This window comes from Alnus glutinosa, chromosome 1 (assembly GCF_958979055.1).
Source record: "Alnus glutinosa chromosome 1, dhAlnGlut1.1, whole genome shotgun sequence".
NCBI lineage: Eukaryota > Viridiplantae > Streptophyta > Magnoliopsida > Fagales > Betulaceae > Alnus > Alnus glutinosa.
This window is the reverse complement of record NC_084886.1, coordinates 4,293,697-4,315,643: the sequence shown is the minus strand read 5'-3', so window position 1 is coordinate 4,315,643 and position 21,947 is coordinate 4,293,697. Positions and strand designations below refer to the sequence as shown.

At 39.4% G+C, this 21,947-nt stretch overlaps 1 protein-coding gene, 1 long non-coding RNA gene and 1 other non-coding gene across 3 annotated transcripts; all 3 read left to right on the top strand.

The window, feature by feature from the left end:
* The first annotated feature begins 1,501 nt into the window (after window positions 1-1,501).
* Window positions 1,502-2,763, top strand: LOC133859038 (uncharacterized). Its single transcript, XR_009898707.1, has 3 exons — window positions 1,502-1,978; window positions 2,096-2,311; window positions 2,428-2,763. It is a non-coding gene; the product is annotated as an uncharacterized LOC133859038 (long non-coding RNA).
* Window positions 2,764-3,533: 770 nt separating this feature from the next.
* On the top strand, window positions 3,534-3,606 carry TRNAR-ACG (transfer RNA arginine (anticodon ACG)). The gene has a single exon. It is a non-coding gene; the product is annotated as a tRNA-Arg (tRNA).
* Window positions 3,607-9,161: 5,555 nt separating this feature from the next.
* Window positions 9,162-20,885, top strand: LOC133858942 (UDP-glycosyltransferase 74B1). Its single transcript, XM_062294390.1, has 2 exons — window positions 9,162-9,803; window positions 20,009-20,885. Exons 1-2 carry the CDS (start codon window positions 9,162-9,164, stop codon window positions 20,801-20,803), a joined length of 1,437 nt encoding a protein of 478 aa, XP_062150374.1. The 3' UTR covers window positions 20,804-20,885.
* Window positions 20,886-21,947: the final 1,062 nt, after the last annotated feature.

The following is a 21,947-nucleotide window of genomic DNA, read 5'->3' as shown; positions in this document are numbered from 1 at the left end:
TAAACTAACGTCCAACTTCCTACCACTCAGAACACGAAGGTAAAACAAGGACCCTAGCTCATGATCTCCATGGTTGAGCTTGGCAAGCTCATCCTCCACCTTAACTACAGAGCCACCCCGTCATATTGTCGTCTTTCTTATGGTTGGCCAACCACCTTTGGCATCAACTCTTTCATTGAACCAAACTCATCAACATTGCCAGGTCCACTACCAAGCCAATACTCAAACCACGATCACAAAGAAACCCAACAAAGCTCGGTGCTTCAAGCATCAGAGGCATAACCAAGCTTATTAAAATATGTACATCACCATCACCAAACCATCTAAAGAACTAACTCCCACTTTTAACTCTACCAAATCGTGGCTCAAAAAAATAAAACATAACAAACACAACAGCCAACCAGGCAAACCTTTTACCCACCAGCACAACTCTTGTGCTTCAAGCACCGATACCATCTCTTAGTTGAGATGGAAAATGCCTTCAAAAAATACCTCGTTGGATTCATGATTGCATTTTGTGGTGCCACTTGTTTCCTCTCTTCTTTTATTGATAGCGATAGGCTACGTCGTACAGGAAGACCTAGTCCCAAATACGTGGGATAATTGACGTGGGGGTAGAGAGAGGTGGGAGAGGAGTTGTCTCATGAGCGAAGGAGGACCGATGCACGTATAAAAGTAGTTCGGCCAGCTCCTCTGTTTTAACTTTAAAAAACAGTGTAACAAAGTATAAGTGATGGGTTGCCCACATTGACAACATGTGCTATGGGTGTGTGTCGTGTGGTGTATGTCATGTTTAATATTGTTCTATAGATATTGTTTAGTAGAGTAGCAGCGACTAGCAGAGTGTAGTGTATTGTAGAGCCAAATTGTGGTATAACTCCAACCAAAAGTGGAGTTCATTGTGTATCGTCTTTCTCATTTTAGTGAACTCTTATTTGACTAAATCTTCTTCTCTGATTGGGACCCAAAAGATAGCTTCCAATTTGACCAAAACCAAAAGCTCTATTATGGTTTTGCCACATGCAAAGGCCTTTGTATCTTTAACTATGAATCATTAATTTCCTTCACTACTGTTGTCTATGCTTTTTGGGATTCTGAGCAAGTGGGCAGTGAAGTTGAGAGCTACCTAGCTCAGCTACAAGATCGTCATTTGAGTACTGGTTTAGTGGTGGTATGATGTCTTGATGAGTTGGTTTAATAAAAGAATAGATGCCAAAGGTGGTTGGCCAGCCATACGAAAGACGACGTTATGGTAAGGTGGGTTTGAGTTGGGGTGGAGGAGGAGCTTGCCAAGCTCAACGCCCATGGAGACCATGAGCTGGGGTCCCTGTTTTACCTTCGTGTTCTAAGTGGTAGGAAGTTGGACGTTAGTTTAAAAATTAGACAGAGACATTAGGTGAACTTTAAAATATGACATCGTCTACTTAAAATTTCTCTCATTTAATCTTGGTTGTCCGTTGTTTAACAGCAGATATGCTGTGATTTCGTTTTATAGCACTGAAGCCGGATCCAAAAGACAAACAATTAGACAATGCATGCACCCTGAGACAAAATAATGTCAGCCTGAGAAACTGCCACGTCTTGCTTTGTTAGCATTAGCTGCATGGGAAAGGAGAGAGATCGGATCGATGAGCACTAGAGTACGAAATAAATTCGGACTTTAGTCAGACAGCGGAACATGGATTTGGGAGCCTTCCTTGAGAAGATAAATCACAACGCTGTTTGTTTATGTAATTGAGGAATACTCTGACATCTACTTTGTAATTATGTCATGAAGAAGAGAACTTGCTATTTAAAGAAAGAAAGAAAGAAAGAAAGGCACTACTGTGTTCTGAATTGATCAATACTAGTCTCAGACTCTCAGCTCCTCTCTCGCTCTTTGACTCATATATATACTAGCCTACTAGGCCACTGCTCCTACCGAATGGCGTTACGCTTGCTTCTTATAATGACGGTTTTGCTCTTCTGCGTAGCCCAGGTACGTAGACGGGGTTCAATTCTTCATGCACTTCTAAAAATTACCTAACCCAAAAAAGGAAAAGAAAATGATCACGTATTTCATTTTTTCTGATAATTTTAGTTTATGTTCTTGCAGGTTTCATCTGATGCCAAAATCGAAAACCGGCAAACCCAGGTTTATTCGTCAATATCAGTTATCACCGCCACTATCACTATCATCACTTCCATCAACATCACCGCCCACCTTCTCTTTATTATTATTATTATTATTTTAAAAAAACGATTAATACGCTTAATTATTTTTTTTTTCAGGAGGTGAAAGGAGCTAATAGAAGGCTTTTACCCTTCGTGGGTATGGCCCTTTTTTGTTTTACCATCTATTTTTCTAATAGATTTTGGATGTATTAATATATAAGGGGATTGGGCGGTAGGTTTAATTAGGTGGATTATATAATGTTAATATTGCAGACTGTGGAAGGTTGTGCAAGGGGAGATGCAGTTTACACTCGAGGCCAAACGTGTGCACCAGAGCGTGTGGCACGTGCTGTGCAAGGTGCAAGTGTGTTCCGCCGGGGACCTCAGGGAACAGGGAATTGTGTGGGAGGTGCTACACGGACATGACCACTCATGGCAACAAGACCAAGTGCCCTTAGCTTCTAAACAAGCCCCTTCTCTTTTTGCTAAATATATATATCTGTCGCTTCCTGTGTATCCAGTCCTTTAATTCTCAATGCATGTAATCAACTTCGATGCCCGTCTATCATTGTATTCGGGGAACCACCTTTAGCTTGTTTTTCTTTTTTATATGCGTCAATATTATTATATTAATTAAGTTAAATTATTCAGTTCATTCTTTCTTATCCGTTTAAACTCTTTAAAAAAGAATAATTTAACATGTAGACATGAGAGTTAAAATATTAATTATCACAAAACTTTTTCATGATCCATATTAAATTGAAAAAAAATCCATATTTCCTAAAGTGCAAGGCTCTCTCTTTCATTAACGAAAATGGAAGGCTCCCTTGAGGTCCACTTACCAAGGAAATTGGGCCAGAATTAGACTAAATATGTTGGACATTAGGCTGGATAAGGTTGGTGGCTAATCATGCCTATAAAGTTAGAGGGTCCAAGCTGGCCCAAATTTGTCTGTCAAATAGTTCAGGCTGGCCCAAAGTGCAATGGTCTTATCTGGAAAGAGATGTCAGTGATTGTAGGCTTGCAGCCAAGAGGACCAACAGAGCGGTATCTTTTTCCCTTTTATAAGTAAAGTAATGATTCATTACCACCTTAATATACAACTTTTCACCACCTTATCTATGTGGTAAGGTGGTTCCTCACCTTAATTTATTTTTAAAAAATAAAAAAACTCAAAAAATAATTGGGGACCACCTTGCTATATAGACAAGGTGGTGAAAAGTTGTATATTTGGGTAACATTGAATCGTTACTCTTATAAGTAAGGGTCCGATATGCTACCACCAGTGTACCCTACGACAATGTTTAGCAAGAGAAAGATCGGGTACAGCATTTATTATTTGGTTCAAATAATTGTATAATTTCATTTCACGACAACATGATTCCATGGCCCAATGGATAAGGCGCTGGTCTACGAAACCAGAGATTCTGGGTTCGATCCCCAGTGGAATCGTCTATCATTTACCTCTAATTTTGTTTTTGCCTTCTTTGTACATCGATCGATTTTGCAGGAACAAGGTTTTTACGTCAAGACTTGTTTCATTTTTGAAAAACTTAGCTTTAAGTATTTTGAATTATTGTTGCTTTTGTAATTATCCCTCGTAAATTTAAAAAGTTTTAAAATTTAAATTATTCATATTTCAATTTCACTTATTCGTTAGGATTTTACGAAAGATCCTAATGATGCGTGTCAAAATTTTCAAAATACCTCTCATTTTTTTTAAAAAAAAAAAAAATCAAGGATTTAATGGAATTTTTAAAAATACCCACACCTGATTTTTTTTTTTTTTTTTTCTATATATATGTTTTTCAAAAAATTTGTAGTTTGTGAATTTTGACAAAATTTAACAAAAAAATCTTAACAGAGAAGTAAAATTGAAAATAATTGAAAAATAGATAAATTGAGAACTTTTTAAGTTTAGAGGATAATTGCAAAAAAGGCCACAATTCACATTGATTAAGTGAAGTTTTTCCAAACATTTTTAATTTTTTTTGAAAACTATATATATATATAAAACTAGAAACAGAGCCAAACCCCCTAGCCTCCCTCTAGTCCCGTCTGAACTACTTTTAGTCCCGTCTGAACTTTGTTTGACAAATAAGCCTCTATTGCCTTATTTCCTCCATGATGCATGCATGTGCTGCACGATTTGCTCGACATCCATCCTTAGTTGCTGCCAGTGCTGGTGTGGAAATCATACCGTTAACAGCCCAGAGATATTTCCTCCAAAAGCAAATTAATACAAGTCCGATCCCATGATATCTTCTCTGTACTTGTAGAGAAAGTTTTAAACCATTATCTCTCTCTGAGTTGTCAACTCCCACATTTGACAGACATGCCATGCTCATCTCCATTATTGGTACTAATTACAAATGCATGCTGTGCTTCACGGATTCTTACTTTTATTCTTTCACTTGGTATCGCACATGGCAGGCCCATAAGTGGTTGATCAATTTAATTGAGTAGGCATCGAACCAAGATACACGCTTCATGCTAGTTAATTGATTTTGAAGGGTGGGTTTTGCTTGAGACTTATATATTTTGGTTTCAGGGCCGTCACTACGTCGAGCGCTATAAGATCCGACGCAGCTGGTGGAATATGAAATTGAATGGTTTTAGACCTCGTCGAATATGAGAATGAATAGTTTGAGATTTGTACATGGAGCTAGTACACAATGCAAGTCACTGCATAATGAGTACAATTCAGTACTGGTAGTGTACGTGAAAATGGATCCTGTACAGCATCAGTGTCATAATGCTTTAGTACTCGCAAATCGCCTAAATTACGTGAGGTCTATAAATACCTTTTACTAATTTGAGTCGGAAAAGCAAAGAAAAAACAGTTGGGACAAGCAAAAGAAAAGGGAGTAGAATGATTGATATATAGTCCAAAAGGCAAAAAGTGATGCGGGACAAGATCGCCATCTTGTTCCTGAAATGCCCTTATTACCGAGGGGGTGTGTGTGACATCGAAATTATGGTCAAATGGGCTTATTCATGGACAATTGTGTCGTAGGTACCGAGTGAACATGAGGAAAGCAATTTGCTGATATTGAAAGTACAAAAGGAAAAAGATGCCGAGGCCGAGGCCGAGATCGAAAGATCATTCTGAGGTCAAGTTGACTTAAAGTTGCCGAGATTGAGACATGGAATTTCCCGAGTCGACTTAGAGATTCCGAGGCCGAGACTACCAAAAGATCCCCAGGCCAAGACGATTAGAATATTCTGAGATGAAAATAATGTGCCGAGCGCAAGATGAGCAGAATATCCGAATATCTTAATTAAGAAGATTGCCAAATAATAAAGATTCCTATATTGACGTTGCGAAAGATCTTATGAGTTGTCAACTGTCATCAAGAGGAAAGGCCAAGAAGGAAATAAGAAATAATTGACAAATCTCTTGATTCCCCTTTTTAAGGAATCCCGTATTTAATTTGTCGTCAAGTAATATTATAATTAGTATAGTATTTCCTTAACATGGTAATTCTTTGACTCCAAGAATATTCTAATTATTTTGAAAATATTCCTTGGTTTCAAGTATTTTCATAATATGCTTATTTGTGTTTATTTTCAATCTTAGAAGATTTATGATTTTATTTCCTTTGTAGCCATTCAGGCTTTATTATAAATAGGAGACGTTTGTAATGGAAGAGACAGTTAAAATTGATTATTATTGAATGAAAGTGTTCCGTTTATCCTTATCAACGTGTTAATTGATTGTTCGTGTCCTGAGATCACAGCTTTTCATTTACACCTATCTGCTTGTGCTACGTTAAAAAGTAGATTGGAAGAGAATCCAAGGTCGGTATACGTTATGAAAGTCAAATTCTACGTCATGTAGAAGATGCATTAGTTTATCTTAGAGTAATCGTAATTTAATTAAATAAAGATAGTTATAGTTATCTAACTAAGTCAGAGTCCTTTACTTATTTGTACCACTATAATACAAAAATAATTTAGTAATATGTTTCTCCAAATTAGAGTTTGAGTTATCTCGTAGGTGTAGGAGAGTTCATCTCTTATTTTAATTCTTTGTAATTCTCTTATTTATATACGTAAGTAATTAATAAAAAGTAAGCAATTAATTAATTACTTACGTATATAATTAAATAAGATGTAAAAATTTATATACGTAAGTAATTAATTAATTTTTTTTATTTTTCCCAATTTCAGAGAGTGATGCATATTTTTGCATAAAGAGTGTATTGAGAGAAAGGCTCAATGGAGAGTCGGCTCTACTTGTGCAATAGGCTATTGCACATCTACAAGCCCACCACGTCACAAGTAATCAGACAACCATAAGGACCACCTCCCAGGAGGCAGGGGCTTTACATAAAAATGACCATCATCCCTAAAAACAGGTAATATTGTCCAGTCCCAACCATTTGAAAATTTGCATCAGCATAGAGTAAAAATTTAAAACCTTTTAAATGAAAATAGGGAAAATTAAATTCACTTACCTCCATGAAGTTTAGGTACTTTTGCAATCACACCCTTAAAGTTTAAAATTTTGCAATATCAGCCTCTCAAGTTTTAGCCTCTTTTAATTACATTCTTGTCGTTAAGGTTTAGCGTTAAATCAAACGATAAAAATGTGAAATTTTCCTTATACCCCTATAATATTTATAAAAATACAAATACAAATTTACACTTAAAAAAAATTAAAAATTAAAGCTGATTCATTCGTTGGAAACCAGACCCACGGCCACCTTGGGTCTGGGAAGGCATGTGAACAACAGCTAGACCCACAACCTAGCCTTGGGTCACCTGAGCAAATTTTCAAATTTTTTTTTTTTTTTTAAAATAAAAAATAAAAAATAGAGATATTTTAGACATTTTCACATCATCGATCCGTTAGGATCTATTGATTTATTGTTAAATCTTAACGGATGGATGACATTGTAGAATCTTAAATCATGAAAATTCAATAAATTTTTAAACTTTGAAGACACATCCTTTGATGAGGAAGAGGCCAACTCTCAGCTCTGGTTGTCCCCCTTACCATTTATGATTGGGAAAAAAACGAAAAATCTATTTGTGTGGTTATATCTGGATTGAGATTACATTTATTGTAATCAGACGTTCACAAATTCTCCAATTTTTTTTTTTTATTAAAAAGTTTAAATAGTGCGTGTTGTCTAGAATCTAAGGGGACGCGCGTCCGGACGTTGATCAAGTGCCTCTGGACTGCTCGTCATCTGGCGCACGTCTGCTAAAGGGATGCGCATCCGGACGGCACTTGGGGTCCGTCCAAACGGCCTTTGTTTAAAATGGGTAGAACGCCCATTTCCTTTTGGTTTTCTCTGAAAATTCTTCCCCCTCCCTTGGTTTTTCACCCCTAAACGTCGATCCGTCAGTCTGGTATCAATATTTTGTTATAAAGGGAAAAATATATATTAGCCCTCCAAGCTATTACCATTTTTCCGGATGGCACCCCGAACTACCAAAACTTGCACTCCGACCCCTCAAACTACTACTTTCTGATTTTTTGACCCCATACGTCTATTTATACTGTTAATTCTAACAGAAATTGACCAAAAACTCGAAAATACCCCTCAATTAACCGTGAGAATTTCAAAGTGTAGGATGGGTATTTTCAGAATTCTGTTTAGAATTGACGGCATAAATGGACGGATGGGGCCAAAAAATCAAAAAAATGGTAATTTGAGGGCTAGAATCTAAGCATTGGTAGTTTGGGGGGCTAATATATATTTTTCCCTTATTATAAATTTTGATTATTTTAGAAGGCATAAGGTGTTTGAATGCTGTTCGGTGGCTGTCAGTGAGCGGAATGGAATATTTTGCTCACCCCTGCTAGCACCTTCACCTCCCACGGCCATCGTCGACTCCCGCTTCTTGTCACCGTCCAAACCTGGCCTACTACTAAAGGAAACCTCAATTTCATCATCTTACAAAAAGATTAAGCTATGTTTGGTGCTGACCTTCATTCTCAAAAATATTTTTCTGCTTTTAAAAACAAAAACACGTTTTTCTTAAACCAATTGACAAATTATTCATTTCTAAAAATAATAAAACTAAAATTTTTCAAATTTTAAAAAATAATTGTAAAAAGTACGAAAATTAGAAAATTAAAGTAAAGATTCTTCAAATAAATAATAGAGAGATCGAGGTGGCCTACTCGACGAATGAAATAGATAATTGTAGGGCCTTTTTTTTTCTCTTTTTCTTTATTCAGTTTTATATTTTGTTAAGGAAAATTATACAATTAGTCTCCGTGGTCCCTAGAGTCAAATTTTGTTAAAATTTTTAATAAATTCTGTTAAACGTCACGTCAGCACCAATAAGATGATGACAAATGTCGATTATAATAAAAAATAAATAAAAATATTAAAAAAAACTTAATTTTTTTTTAAAAAATAAAAAATAAAAAATGAGTGACTGCCGATTGAGAGTGGCTACCACTTTTCTCTTTTCGTTTTTTTTTTAAAAATAATTTTTTAAGTATTATTTATTTATATTTTTTTTTGTTATGATCAACATATGTCACCATCTTATTGGCGCTGACGTGAGGTTTAACGGAATTTATCAAAAAATTTATCAGAAATTAGTTTCAATGAGCGATTTGTAAATTAAATCAATCACAAATATTTCTAAATTAATTTTGATAGTAGAAAAAACATTTATAATTTAAGGCAATATCAAGGGCCACTAATGTAATTTTTTTTTTTTTTTTTTTGTTAATAAGAAAGTCAACATCGGCATCTAAAAAATGCAAAAAAAGTGGTTCCAAGAGAATCAAAGAACACCAAAAAAAAAAAAAAAAAAAAAAAAAAAAAAAAAAAAAAAAAAAAACTCTAGCATTTTTCATCTTTAAAAATAAAATAAACACTTTTCAAAAAAGTTCACTAACAATTTTCAAAGTGAACCCCACAAACAAGACTTTTCAAATGGAACGGTAAGAACACTACTTTGTCTGGCCTATAAATGACGAAGCTCCTCGAAAAAAAAAAACAAACACAGAACTATATACAGAAGCTAAAGAAGAAATGGTGGAGAAAGAGTGTAGAGGGCACGTTGTAGTGCTCCCATATCCAAGCCAAGGCCACATTAATCCTCTCCTCCAATTTGCAAAACGTTTAGCCTCGAAAGGGGTGAAGGCCACATTCGCTACAACCCATTATACTTTCAAGTCCATTTGTGCAGCAAACGTCGGCGTTGAGCCCATCTCCGACGGGTGTGATGAGGGCGGCTTTACGCAAGCGGGAAACGAGGAGTTATATCTAAAGTCATTCAAGGCGAATGGCTCAAGAACTCTGTCTCAACTCATCCAGAAATTCCAAGACTCCAAATCCCCCGTCACTTGTGTTGTGTACGATTCATTTCTGCCATGGGCTCTTGATGTTGCTAAACAACATGCCATATACGGGGCTTCTTTCTTTACCAACTCCGCCACAGTATGCAACATATTCTGCCGCATACACCATGGCCTCCTTTCTCTGCCAGTGAAGCTGGAAGACGTGCCGTTGTTGATTCCCGGCCTACCTCCGTTGAACTTCCCCGACCTCCCGAGTTTTCTCAGGTTGCCGGAAAGTTACCCGGCCTACCTGGCAATGAAATTGAGTCAGTATTCCAACCTGGACATGGCTGATTGGATATTTAGTAACACGTTCGAAGAATTAGAAGGGGAGGTATGTGACATCATCGTGATATCGCGATCTTTCAAACTACTCATTTTTCTCATTAGCTTATAGAATAGAGTAATTATAAAATAATAATAATAATAATAATAATAAGAATTCATTACATACTCATTATACACTCTTCCCTCACATGGGGTGAAACCCACCATCACATGGGCCTCACTTCATTTGGGAGATATTTAGAATGTACATTACAAACAATATTTTTGAAAAAACTTCACTTTTTACTATTAACTTTGATCACTTTTAAAATTATACTCGTAAGCTTTAAAAAGTAGTAATTTTAGGCATTCATTTTGATTTTTCGTTCAATCATGTTAAAATTTTCAAAAAACTCATTTTTTTTTTAAATAATAAAAAAGGTTTTGAAAGAATCAGACATGATATTTTTGCAAATTCCATTAAAATCCTGACTAACGCCTAAATTTTTGTTTTTTTTTTTTTCTTCCTAAAAAATAGAATGTATTTTAGGAATTTTGACACCCATCCCTTAGAGCATCTTCAGCAGTTGGAATTAAAGTAACTACTCAAAAAGTATCAATCTCTACTTTAACTACTAGTTTTCTTAAAAACACTCCAATAATAGAAAACACTCCAATAATAATCTCTATTCCACTTTTCATTTTCTCCATATAATATTTTTTTTTTATTGTTTTATTTTCTTTCTCTCCATCTTCTCTCTCTCTCTCTCTCTCTCTCTCTCTCTCTTTGTCTCCAATCACTCCTCCTCACCGGTGGGTTCACCAGAATTTCACACCCAATCAACTTTCGGCCAAAACAACAACAAACACCAATTATCTCCAGAATTGATCAAATCCACAAATCAGGGGACATGGGTAAACATGGATTACAAAATCATCCCCAACAAATCTCATGGGTTTGTCTAAAATCTAATAAGAGATTCACACACACACACACACACACGGCCGAATGTTCACAACACAGCCAACACACACACACACACACAACCGAAATTACTAACGCCACCACAAGGAACACACACAATCTGCCAACTAAGAAAAAATCCACAGAAAAACCCCTTTCAACCGTTGGAAGTTGCCGGAAATCGCCTTTGGAAGTCACCAAAAACCACTCTTCAACCGCTGGATGACGACCCGCAGGAAAATCGGCGCCTCTGCTTGTCAGAAAAAATCGGTACCTCTCCTCGGCCGACCCACCTTTCTCAGATCTCCTTCTCTCTAATTCTTCTCCTTCCTTCTTCATTGAACCCTAAGTGGGGAAGTGGGGGAGATGCGGGATTGAAAGAGAGGGATGGAGATGAGAAGTGAGCGAGAGAGAGAACGAAGTGGCCGGGGGAGAGGGTGAGAGAGAGAGAAAATATAATAAAAAAAATTAAATAACTGATGAACAATGAATAGCTAGTAGTGCCTATTCACTGTTCATGAAATTAGAAAAAAAGTTAGAATGACTAGTGTTGGAGAAATAATCAGCTCCAAAGACACGTGGGCCTAAGGTAGTACCGGGAGCTAAGCCCATCGGGTTGACCCGGCCAGATCAGACCTAAGTAAAAGACCAGTTGTTATCTCTAAAAAGACGTATATCTCGAGTATATCAAGATAGACTTCTATCCCATCAAATATGGGATAAGGTACCTAATAGTTTGACATTGGCTAAAGAGAGTGTCATATCCAGTTTGGACTCTACTACCCAATTTGAATTCTATGAAGATAAGACTCAAGACCATGTGATCTAGGACTCAGACTCCTAATTAGAAAGAGAAGACTCAAGACCATGTGATCTAGGACTCAAACTCCTAATTAGAAAGATAAAATTAAAGACTAGGTGATCTAGGACTCGGACTCCTAATCAGATTGTGCTCCAAGTATTTTAGCAGTTTTATAACTGTGAGCCTATAAATAAGACTACTACGCCAGGTATTAAAGGACAGATTCTCCGAACTCTTGAGATTACTGATATTTTCCAGAAAATAAGTTTGAACTGACTTAGGCATCGGAGTGGGGGTCCGGTCGGCACCCCCGACGAGCCGTTTGTTATTTTGCAGATTACGAGGAGAACGAACATCGAGGAAGGCAACGAATCACAAGGCGACACGTCACCGTACCGGAAACTGTACCAACAGTTTGGCGCCGTCTGTGGGAACGATGAATCGTTCTTACGAAAAAATAAATCCGCAACGGTGACTGCGCGATCAAGTCAAGTTTGAAATCACGGATCGGAACCTAATTGCTCGGTGATGATGGATTCAGCTTATTTTTGAAACAACAAAAAAGTACAAAATTCACAACGATGACTTCACGACAATTCATGGCTGAAACCGGCCGATGGTTTCCTTCATGAAAACCCCCAATTTGCGTCCACCGACACAAAATCAAAACTCTTCACTGCGGATGCGCAAGATAAGTCCATACCTTTCTTTTCATTATGATTTGTTAAATTGTGGAAAGAAATTCATTGTGTGGATAACTATATGTGCTATGATGAAATCCAATGATGAGAAATTTTGGAGTGTCAGATCTGAAACTCTCTTCAACAAGAGGCAAAGATCAATAATTATTGTGCTCTTGTCCGTTTACAAGCGCTTCGTAAAAAAAAAACATGAAGTCTTTCAACTATACTATGAGTTTTGGTTGGAATGGTGCTTCTCTTCTAATACTTGTTGATTTTTGATATTTTTTATTGGCACTACAAGACAGATAATTGGGTTTATAAAAGAAGAAAAAGATTATTGTGATGATAAATCGGAATTTAAATCATACCAAATCGGTGTTGAGAATATACTAGATCTACGCACAGACATAACGAATTTACACAGGTGTACAGTTGTAAATTCGTATGACTTGCTTCATGATGGGTTTGATTTGTTTCAGAAAAACAAGGTTAGAAAAAGTGGCTACATCAACAAGAAGATATTCGGGCCCCTTCTTTCTGGACTGTAAAGTCCAGACCCAACTCAAATGGACCAGCAACCTGATAGCATTTTGGAACCGAGCTCTAGCTGTGACCCGCCGAAGCCTGAACCAGATCTGGAACCGGGCACCATAGACAAAATTTGATCCGACCCGTCCAACTCAGTTCTTGATGATGTTCGCAGGGAGGCTGAGAATTGCGGTTGTAGGCACCGACCTAGTGCCCAGAATCCAACTAGTTAAAGGTCCCAGTCATAAACCGGAGACCCAGAACCCCCTAACCAGCGATGGGTTCATGAAGTGGGACGGGAACGGCTTTGCTAGATATACCTGCAGGTTCACCGAGACACCGGCGCGTGTATCGCCTCGAATGATTTTCGAGTTTCCCGTCACTGGAACTCTCAGAAGTGCTGGGTCCGATCCCGGGTATCCGACCCAAGCTAGAAGTCATAGTGACCCGGTGAAGAAGAAGAGGCAACCACGTTGCTCTTCCATTGAAACTACATCAACAAGCTGTGGGAGATCAACAGCCCGATCTTGAGTACGACTTCGCCTTGCCAGGCGCCTGGGGTTCCTCGCCTCTAGGAGATATTCAACGACCAGTCAAGGCGAGAATCATCTGAAGCCCCTGCTTGCATTCAAAGATCCAGAACCCACCGAGAATCTGTAAACAAGAAAGCAAGCCCGAGACTTCATGCGTCAATGGGAGATCCAACAGGAGTCAGAGCTGGTTCAACCTTGTGGAGAAGGCTTCACAGGACCCCCGAGCTCCGATTTTCGTGGCTCTGTGAACCTCCGAGGCGGCAGTGAAGGAGAGACTCCACCTTTGAACTTCCGAGGCTCCCGAAGTTCCGAGACGATGGGATCGAGAAGGAGAGAGAGCGAGAGCGCAAACGTGGACTTGAAGCCAGGCGTGGTCGGTCTCCACCAAGATTTTCTCGGGACCGACCTGGTTCCTCTTTGGTGAAGAAGTGGAAACCTTTGAGACGGGATTCCCCACGTTATGATGCTTTGCATAGGCTCCATTCACCTGTTAAAGAAAAACGGAGAGAATATGTCCGCAAGGTTTACTCATCCAGTTTGGGTGATCTAGAGAGAGATGTTTAGCCACAGGAAGGTTACCGTATTATTTGTTCCAGATTTGTCTGAATGTCTCCCTTCATTGGATGCATGGAGGGACTAGTGGCTTGCTCACAAGAGGGCTGTCGCAGAGAGAAAGGCAATTTTCTTTGGAAAAAGAGAGGTCCAGAGAGAAGAAAGATGGGATGAAAGAGAACTGAAGCGTATGCTTCAGACGTGGACCGTTTGCAGAAGCAGAAGCAGTTTTTGTTAAATACAAAGGTCTTGCTCATGTTCATAATCGGTGGTTCCCAGAAAATCAACTGCTTCTTGAAGCTCCATGGCTTGTTGCGAAATTCAAAAAAAAAAAAAAAAAAAGCAGATACCAGAGAGGAGATAAGTTAATTTGTAGAAGAATCTGTGTTTCTCAGTATGAGAATTTTTTACCAAAGCTGTGAAAGGCTCGGTCAGTGATGAAGACAGCCTCGGTGACGTGATCTGGTACTCCATGAGTCACAGCCTCACTCTCGTCTACGGAGGTGCTTGGAGCAGATCGAAAACTGGAGCACAAACAGGTCATCCCCTCCTTCCTCAGGGTTATGAACCCAAACACCTTCTAATCAATTCCAGTGGGGCAGGTGAAGAATTGCAGCAGCGTTGTCACGGAGAGCCCAATCCTGACCGTGATCCACAGAATGGTGCTGGCCAGAAGGTTCCAAGGATCCAGACTTCCAAGGCAGCGGCGACTTGGAAGAGAACGTGTTTGGATTAGGTTCCACGTGGCATGGATCGGTCGTGAGCACGGGGTGTCCTTGTGTGCCGGGCAGTCATGGATGCACAAGCCCTTTAGGCCTGTGTGATGGGTGATCTTGGGCAGCAAAGTTCGAAACCAGCTTGTCTTCACCACAAGACGGTAGTGACCCGATGAAGTAAAAGAAGTGTGGTGGGAGAACATCTGTATTGCTAGGGGCTGTTGACCAAGTGCTATAAGACATCATTCTGAGAAGACTGCCCTTCTAGAGCTCCACCCGAGAAGTGCACACTCATTTGTCCCGAGACCATTTGTCTCGAACCTTCATTTTCTGCATTGGATACCAACTGGCCTTGGCTTTGCTGCTGGATCTTGCATGCAATCACTTTACTTGAGGAGCGTGTTGAGCCTGAATTGGAAGACAATATCGTTGAATTCCTTAGTCATTCTCAATATCCTAATGGTGGAAATGGTGGGGCCAGTGAGCTGATGGCGGACCCGGACAGAAAAATGTATATATGTTTTTACGTCAAATGAAAGACCCGAGTGGGCCCTTCAGGATGTATTACACAAGAGAAAGAAGAATGGAAAAGATGGGTCAAGAAGAAATAGACATGGGCTTGATGAATGCATTGCGAATTGGAAAGAAGGTTCGGTATTTCGTTTTGAGAAAGGTTTTGAAAAAAAAAAAAAAAAACCTTTATGATGTGGATGACTTTGGCTGATTCCAAAATCGTGAGTGATGGGCTAGTTATAGAATGCTCTAGACTTGGTGAGTTGTTTCTTCTTTCACAGGTTGATATTAAGTAGTTTTGCCCAAGATTTTGAGTCAGAACACCATAAAAAAAAAAAGAAGAAAGAAAAAAAAGAAAAAAAATAGATCCGAGATGTTTTATTGAGGCTGAAAGTTAGATCCGAGGTGTTTTATTGAGGCTGAAAGTTAAATCCGAGGTGATTTATTGAGGCTGAAAGTTAGATCCGAGGTGTTTTATTGAGGCTGAAAGTTAAATCCGAGGTGATTTATTGAGGCTGAAAGTTAGATCCGAGGTGTTTTATTGAGGCTGAAAGTTAAATCCGAGGTGATTTATTGAGGCTGAAAGTTAAATCCGAGGTGATTTATTGAGGCTGAAAGTTAGATCCGAGGTGATTTATTGAGGTGAAAAGTTAGATCCGAGGTGATTTATTGAGGCGGAAAGTTAGATCCGAGGTGATTTATTGTGGTGAAAAGTTAGATCCGAGGTGATTTATTGAGGCGGAAAGTTAGATCCGAGGTGATTTATTGAGGCGGAAAGTTAGATCCGAGGTGTTTTACCGAGGCGAAAAGTTAGATCCGAGGTGATATACCGAGAAGAAAGTATAATCCGAGAAGTTTGATTCGAGGGTATTCTACCGAGGCGAAAAGTATGTACCGAGATAACACATACCGAGAGTATTATTCCGAGGGTACTATCCCGAGGAGACTATGCCCGAGCTCCTAGTTCCAAATAGCACACTTTGAGGACCCCTCCAAATTTGCCATCCTCCGAAGTGCACAGTCACATGCCGAGGAACCAATCCGAACCGAAGGTCCAGCTTGAGGAACTCTCCCAAAGAGCCCCATATCGAGTGGCGTGCAAGATAAGGAACTCCAAGTAAGATGGTTCATCTTCATCGAATTCACCAGATAAGTTCATACTCTTCTTTTACAAACATGATTTATGGATAAATGTTGGTTTTTACCAATCAGGAAAAAATATATATATGCATGCGCTTGTACGCTTTGCTGAAATGTATATATATTTTGATAAAATAGACTCATATGTTGAGGCTTCACTCCTGTCGTGAGTGAAAGGATCACAAAATCATCCCGACGGATAAAAAGAATATATGGTGCTACTGTGCATTCTGCTATTTTGTTTTAGGATATGCAGTGCTTCGTTAACCCTTTTTGCAGAAAAGATACGGGGAGACAACCCCTACAACAAATTAAACAAGGAAAGTCTCTCGGTCAGTCCAACACCGAGAGCCAAGGAGACAACCTTGCAGAGAAAACAAGGAAAAGTCTCTCGGTTAGTCCAAAACCGAGAGTAGGAAAAGTCTCTCGGTCAGTCAACACCGAGAGCAGGAAAAGTCTCTCGGTCAGTCAACACCGAGAGCAGGAAAAGTCTCTCGGTCAGTCCAACACCGAGAGCAGGAAAAGCCTCTCGGTCAGTCAACACCGAGAGCAGGAAAAGTCTCTCGGTCAGTCAACACCGAGAGCAGGAAAAGTCTCTCGGTCAGTCCAAAACCGAGAGCAGGAAAAGTCTCTCGGTCAGTCAACACCGAGAGCAGGAAAAGTCTCTCGGTCAGTCAACACCGAGAGCAGGAAAAGTCTCTCGGTCAGTCCAACACCGAGAGCAGGAAAAGCCTCTCGGTCAGTCAACACCGAGAGCAGGAAAAGTCTCTCGGTCAGTCAACACCGAGAGCAGGAAAAGTCTCTCGGTCAGTCAAAACCGAGAGCAGGAAAAGTCTCTCGGTCAGTCAACACCGAGAGCAGGAAAAGTCTCTCGGTCAGTCAACACTGAGAGCAAGAAAAGTCTCTCGGTCAGTCAACACCGAGAGCAAGAAAAGCCTCTCGGTTAGTCTAACACCGAGAGCAGAAAAAGAAAAAGCCTCTCGGTTAGTCCAACACCAAGAGCAAGAAGAAAGTCTCTCGGTCTATCCAACACCGAGAGCAAGAAAAACCTAACGGTTAGTCCAACAAAGGATACAACGGCAGGATTGCAGGTTTTCGGAAGGACAAGAACATCCAAGATAGAATTGGCCCGAGTCCTTTCCTCGAACAACCCGAAATGGTTATGGAAAGGACACCAAGACAAGAAAACCTCTCGGTTGGAGGTCTCCAGACATTAAAAGATTGGAGCGTTCGGAGATAAAGAAATTAAAAGGTAAAGATTTCAAGTTATGATATATAAAGTCTTTTACAGGGTACAAAGATTTCCGAAAAGAAAGGTAAAGCTCAGCGACCTGACTACCCACCTCGAACGACTTAACCTGCTGTCGCAGACTAAAGTTATGGGGGGTAGCTCATTAAGACAAACAGGAAGGTAAAGGTTTAGAAAGACAGAGTTTCAGGAATGAAAAGCTTCAGGAAAGTATGAGGATAAAACCTCTTTAAAAAATCATCAATTCAAGTATTTACAGGTTGAAGCCCTGAGACTCACTCCGAACTCCGAGATCTCTTCTACACCATCGTCCAGGATACTAAGAGGACTTGACTATCCGCCTCGAACGACTTAGCCCGCGGTCGCGGACTAAAGTTATGGGGGGTAGCTCAACAAAGTTAAAGCTTCTACAAAGGCAAAATCACCGAAGCTACACCAAACTCTCAAATTAAGATCTCTCAGGAGCAACTCGAACAAAGATACGGGGAGACAACCCCTATAACAAACCATACGGGGATATCACCTCTACAAAAAATAACCAAGTAAGTTCATCGCTTCTAAAAGATTTTTTCATATCCTCCTCGGTCATAACTTACACAAACCGATTGTTTGTTCAAGTTATTAGAGGATAAGTGAGAATTGAGTTATTAGAGGATAAGTGAGAATTGATTTGTCATAGAAAGTTTTTCCATAACAAAGAATTCAAACATTACAAAGTTCGAAAATAAAGATATTCACAGGTGAGATCAAGCTAGATGGTATTCAGATTAGAAGATTCAGTACGCCAAGCACAAAACCTCGGGCCACCAAAAGCCCCTAGTCGTTATAAGTCTCGGACAACCAAAGCCTCAGCTCTAGTTTGGGCCTCCGAAGCCCCCCAAGAGAGATTTTTGTGGAAGCGGTCTACGAAGCACTACCGATGAAGAAGCTTCGGGTATGTTAAGCCTTTTCTTCAGCGGTTTACCATTTTTATCAGACAGAACCTTGATCTCAGGAAAGTCGTACGCAAAGTGTTATCTCAGAGTGGCATTTCACCACAATCTTGGTGAAATCAACTACATCAGTCCGATCCATCTCCTACCGAGAGTAGAAGATCATCTTCACAACTTTGGCCCGACCGACAATATTATGTGGAGGCATTTATGAAGAAGATATTTATGAGAAGTTGCTATTATTACTATGGCAGATCACAAGTTGGATCCACTCAACCCGATCCAAGGAGGAGATAAACATTTAGCAACTACTTCAGGGAAATCAGGATAGGACTTATGGTCCAATCAGATAAGAAGAAGGATCAGATCAGAAGTCTAAGAAGATATCAGATTAGAAGTCTAATAAAGGATCAGAGTCCAATTAGAACTCTGACATCAATTCTAGAGCTCGATTAGAACTCTGACAGCAATTCTAGATCGACAAGGAGCAGGAATTCTAATCCTTCCAGAGATTCGAGGCATTATTCGTCATAATTACTTTGAAAGAGGCGGCAATTGTCAGATACAGATTATGGAAGATCCAGATTCAGAAATTGAGGTATTTAATTCTCTTACATTCTAAATTCAAATAAGAGAATTAGGGGGGTAACTGTTGGAGAAATAATCAGCTCCAAAGACACGTGGGCCTAAGGTAGTACCGGGAGCTAAGCCCATCGGGTTGACCCGGCCAGATCAGACCTAAGTAAAAGACCAGTTGTTATCTCTAAAAAGACGTATATCTCGAGTATATCAAGATAGACTTCTATCCCATCAAATATGGGATAAGGTACCTAATAGTTTGACATTGGCTAAAGAGAGTGTCATATCCAGTTTGGACTCTACTACCCAATTTGAATTCTATGAAGATAAGACTCAAGACCATGTGATCTAGGACTCAGACTCCTAATTAGAAAGAGAAGACTCAAGACCATGTGATCTAGGACTCAAACTCCTAATTAGAAAGATAAAATTAAAGACTAGGTGATCTAGGACTCGGACTCCTAATCAGATTATGCTCCAAGTATTTTAGCAGTTTTATAACTGTGAGCCTATAAATAAGACTACTACGCCAGGTATTAAAGGACAGATTCTCCGAACTCTTGAGATTACTGATATTTTCCAGAAAATAAGTTTGAACTGACTTAGGCATCGGAGTGGGGGTCCGGTCGGCACCCCCGACGAGCCGTTTGTTATTTTGCAGATTACGAGGAGAACGAACATCGAGGAAGGCAACGAATCACAAGGCGACACGTCACCGTACCGGAAACTGTACCAACAACTAGTTTGCTGGAGGAAGAAAAAGAGAAAAAATAGTCAAATTTAACTTTTTGGTTAAAATAGCACTCCTGCCGGAGATGCTCTTAGGATTTAAAGAAAAATTCTAATTAACGGATGAATGAAATTGAAAAAAATTAAAAGATGAATACTTAAATTAAATTGACATTTTTTAAAGTTTATGAGTATGCATGATTCTAAAAATGATGAAAGATCAAGAATAATAAGTGAAGCTTTCTCAAGATTTTTCGACAACAAAACTTTTTAAACTTTATTTCTTTTGTTCAATATATGGATGAATTCAATGATTTAGACTATATTCTAACGCTTGTTATATGATGAAAAGGAGGCGAAAGGTATATCAGAGCTATGGCCGGCAAAGTTGATTGGTCCAATGGTCCCATCGGCTTACTTGGATGGCCGGATTGAGGATGACAAGAGATATGGAGCGAGTCTATGGAAGCCAATTGGCGAGGAGTGCATGAAATGGCTAGAAACGAAGGCACCTAAGTCAGTAGTGTACGTCTCCTTCGGAAGCATGGTCTCCTTGACAGCAGAACAGATGGATGAAATAGCAGGGGGCTTGAAGGAGAGCGGCTTACCTTTCCTGTGGGTGGTGAAAGAATCTGAACATGGTAGATTGCCTGATGGGTTCGTCGAGTCAGCAAAAGAAAAGGGTTTGATTGTGAGATGGTGCAACCAGCTAGAACTGCTGGCGCACCCAGCCATCTGCTGCTTTGTGAGCCATTGTGGGTGGAACTCAACGCTCGAAGGGCTTAGCCTTGGTGTGCCGATGGTGGGAGTGCCACAGTGGGCTGACCAGTTGACTGATGCCAAGTTTGTGGAGGGGATTTGGCGGGTGGGGCTAAGAGCCAAGGAGGATGAGAAGGGTGTTGTGAGAAAAGAAGAGCTTGTGATGTGTTTAAAGCAAGTAACGACGGAGGGAGAGAAGAGCCGGGAGATAAAGAAGAACGCTAATAAATGGAGGGAGTTGGCTAAAAAAGCCCTCGGTGAAGGAGGGAGCTCCGATAAGCGTATCAATGAATTTGTTGAGCAGTTGATATTACGTGCTAATGAATCATATGATCAAAAGAGGGAGGCGGCGGCGGCAGCAAAGGACATCCCAAACGGTCATCACTAGCTTGGTGTAGCTTTGGCCGGACTCAATTCTCCTAACGATTATGCAATTACTTGTGTGTATTGGCATGTAATTACAAAGCTACATGCACCTACTTTGATTCTTACATTTCATTTTTCTCATTTTTCTCATTTTTTTGACGTGGTTTTTAAAACCACATTTTGATTTAGAATGGATCATGCAGTATTAAACTTTAATCTAATGATAGTTTTAAATACTACATTAGAAAGCGTGGAAGTGGGAGAGTGACCGAGTGAGAGTGTACGTGTGCATTATTTATTGTACTTGCGTGAGATTTCTAATATCAAATTGTTATTGTTTTAGCTTCAGATGTATTAGTATTACCCATTGTATTTCCTTTTTCTCCATATAAGCTTTAATCGTTTTGTCTTTTATGAAAATATGGATTCTAATGGTCCCCCAGGTCATCATGTTATTTTCTTTCGCCTCAAGAAGATTATGTTAAAAGTCTCCCTCATGTGTGAGTTTCTTCTACATTAACCTAATTCCCTATCACGTATGAGTCTTTTACAAATTAAAAAGTGTCACGCATACAAAAGTGGTATCAATTGCAGGCTATTAAATATAACTGTGCTCCAAGAGTTATCCGCACTCTTTATCGGATCCAAACCAAACGCGTTAAAGATTGACCATGACACTTGTTTAAGTGGAAGCTAAACCTGACTCTGATACCAATTTGTTGGTGAAGAATCGCTTAAGGAGTCCGTCAAGAGCACATTAGTATACATGTTTGGACGCCACTCCAACTCAAAAACCCAATTTGTTGAGGAAAGAATCACTATTAACGTTTGCTAGTTTCTACCATGAATATAAATATAAGGAAAACAAAAAAAAAAAAAAACTGCATGTAGGCGTACGTTCAGAAAGTATATCTTTTTTATCAAATGATTTCCTACGATTTAAAATTAATCGAGTTACTCCGTAGTATATATCTGTTGGTCTAAATGAATAAAAGGGGTGTCCTATATATATATATATAAAAGAAGAAAGACTGACACCAACACTGACGCATGCGTGAATCGAACATTGTCGCATGACTACTATCAAAGCAATTATGGCCGCTCTTCTAAAATGTGTCCTCCAACCTCCACTCCTGGAATCCGATTCTTTGGGAGACGAAAATGAA

Excerpts from the sequence above, each read along its gene's own strand:
- LOC133858942 (XM_062294390.1), top strand. The coding sequence starts at position 9,162 with ATGGTGGAGAAAGAGTGTAGAGGGCACGTTGTAGTGCTCCCATATCCA. Across the intron at positions 9,804-20,008 it reads TCGAAGAATTAGAAGGGGAG|GAGGCGAAAGGTATATCAGA; the intron begins GTATGTGACATC and ends TATGATGAAAAG.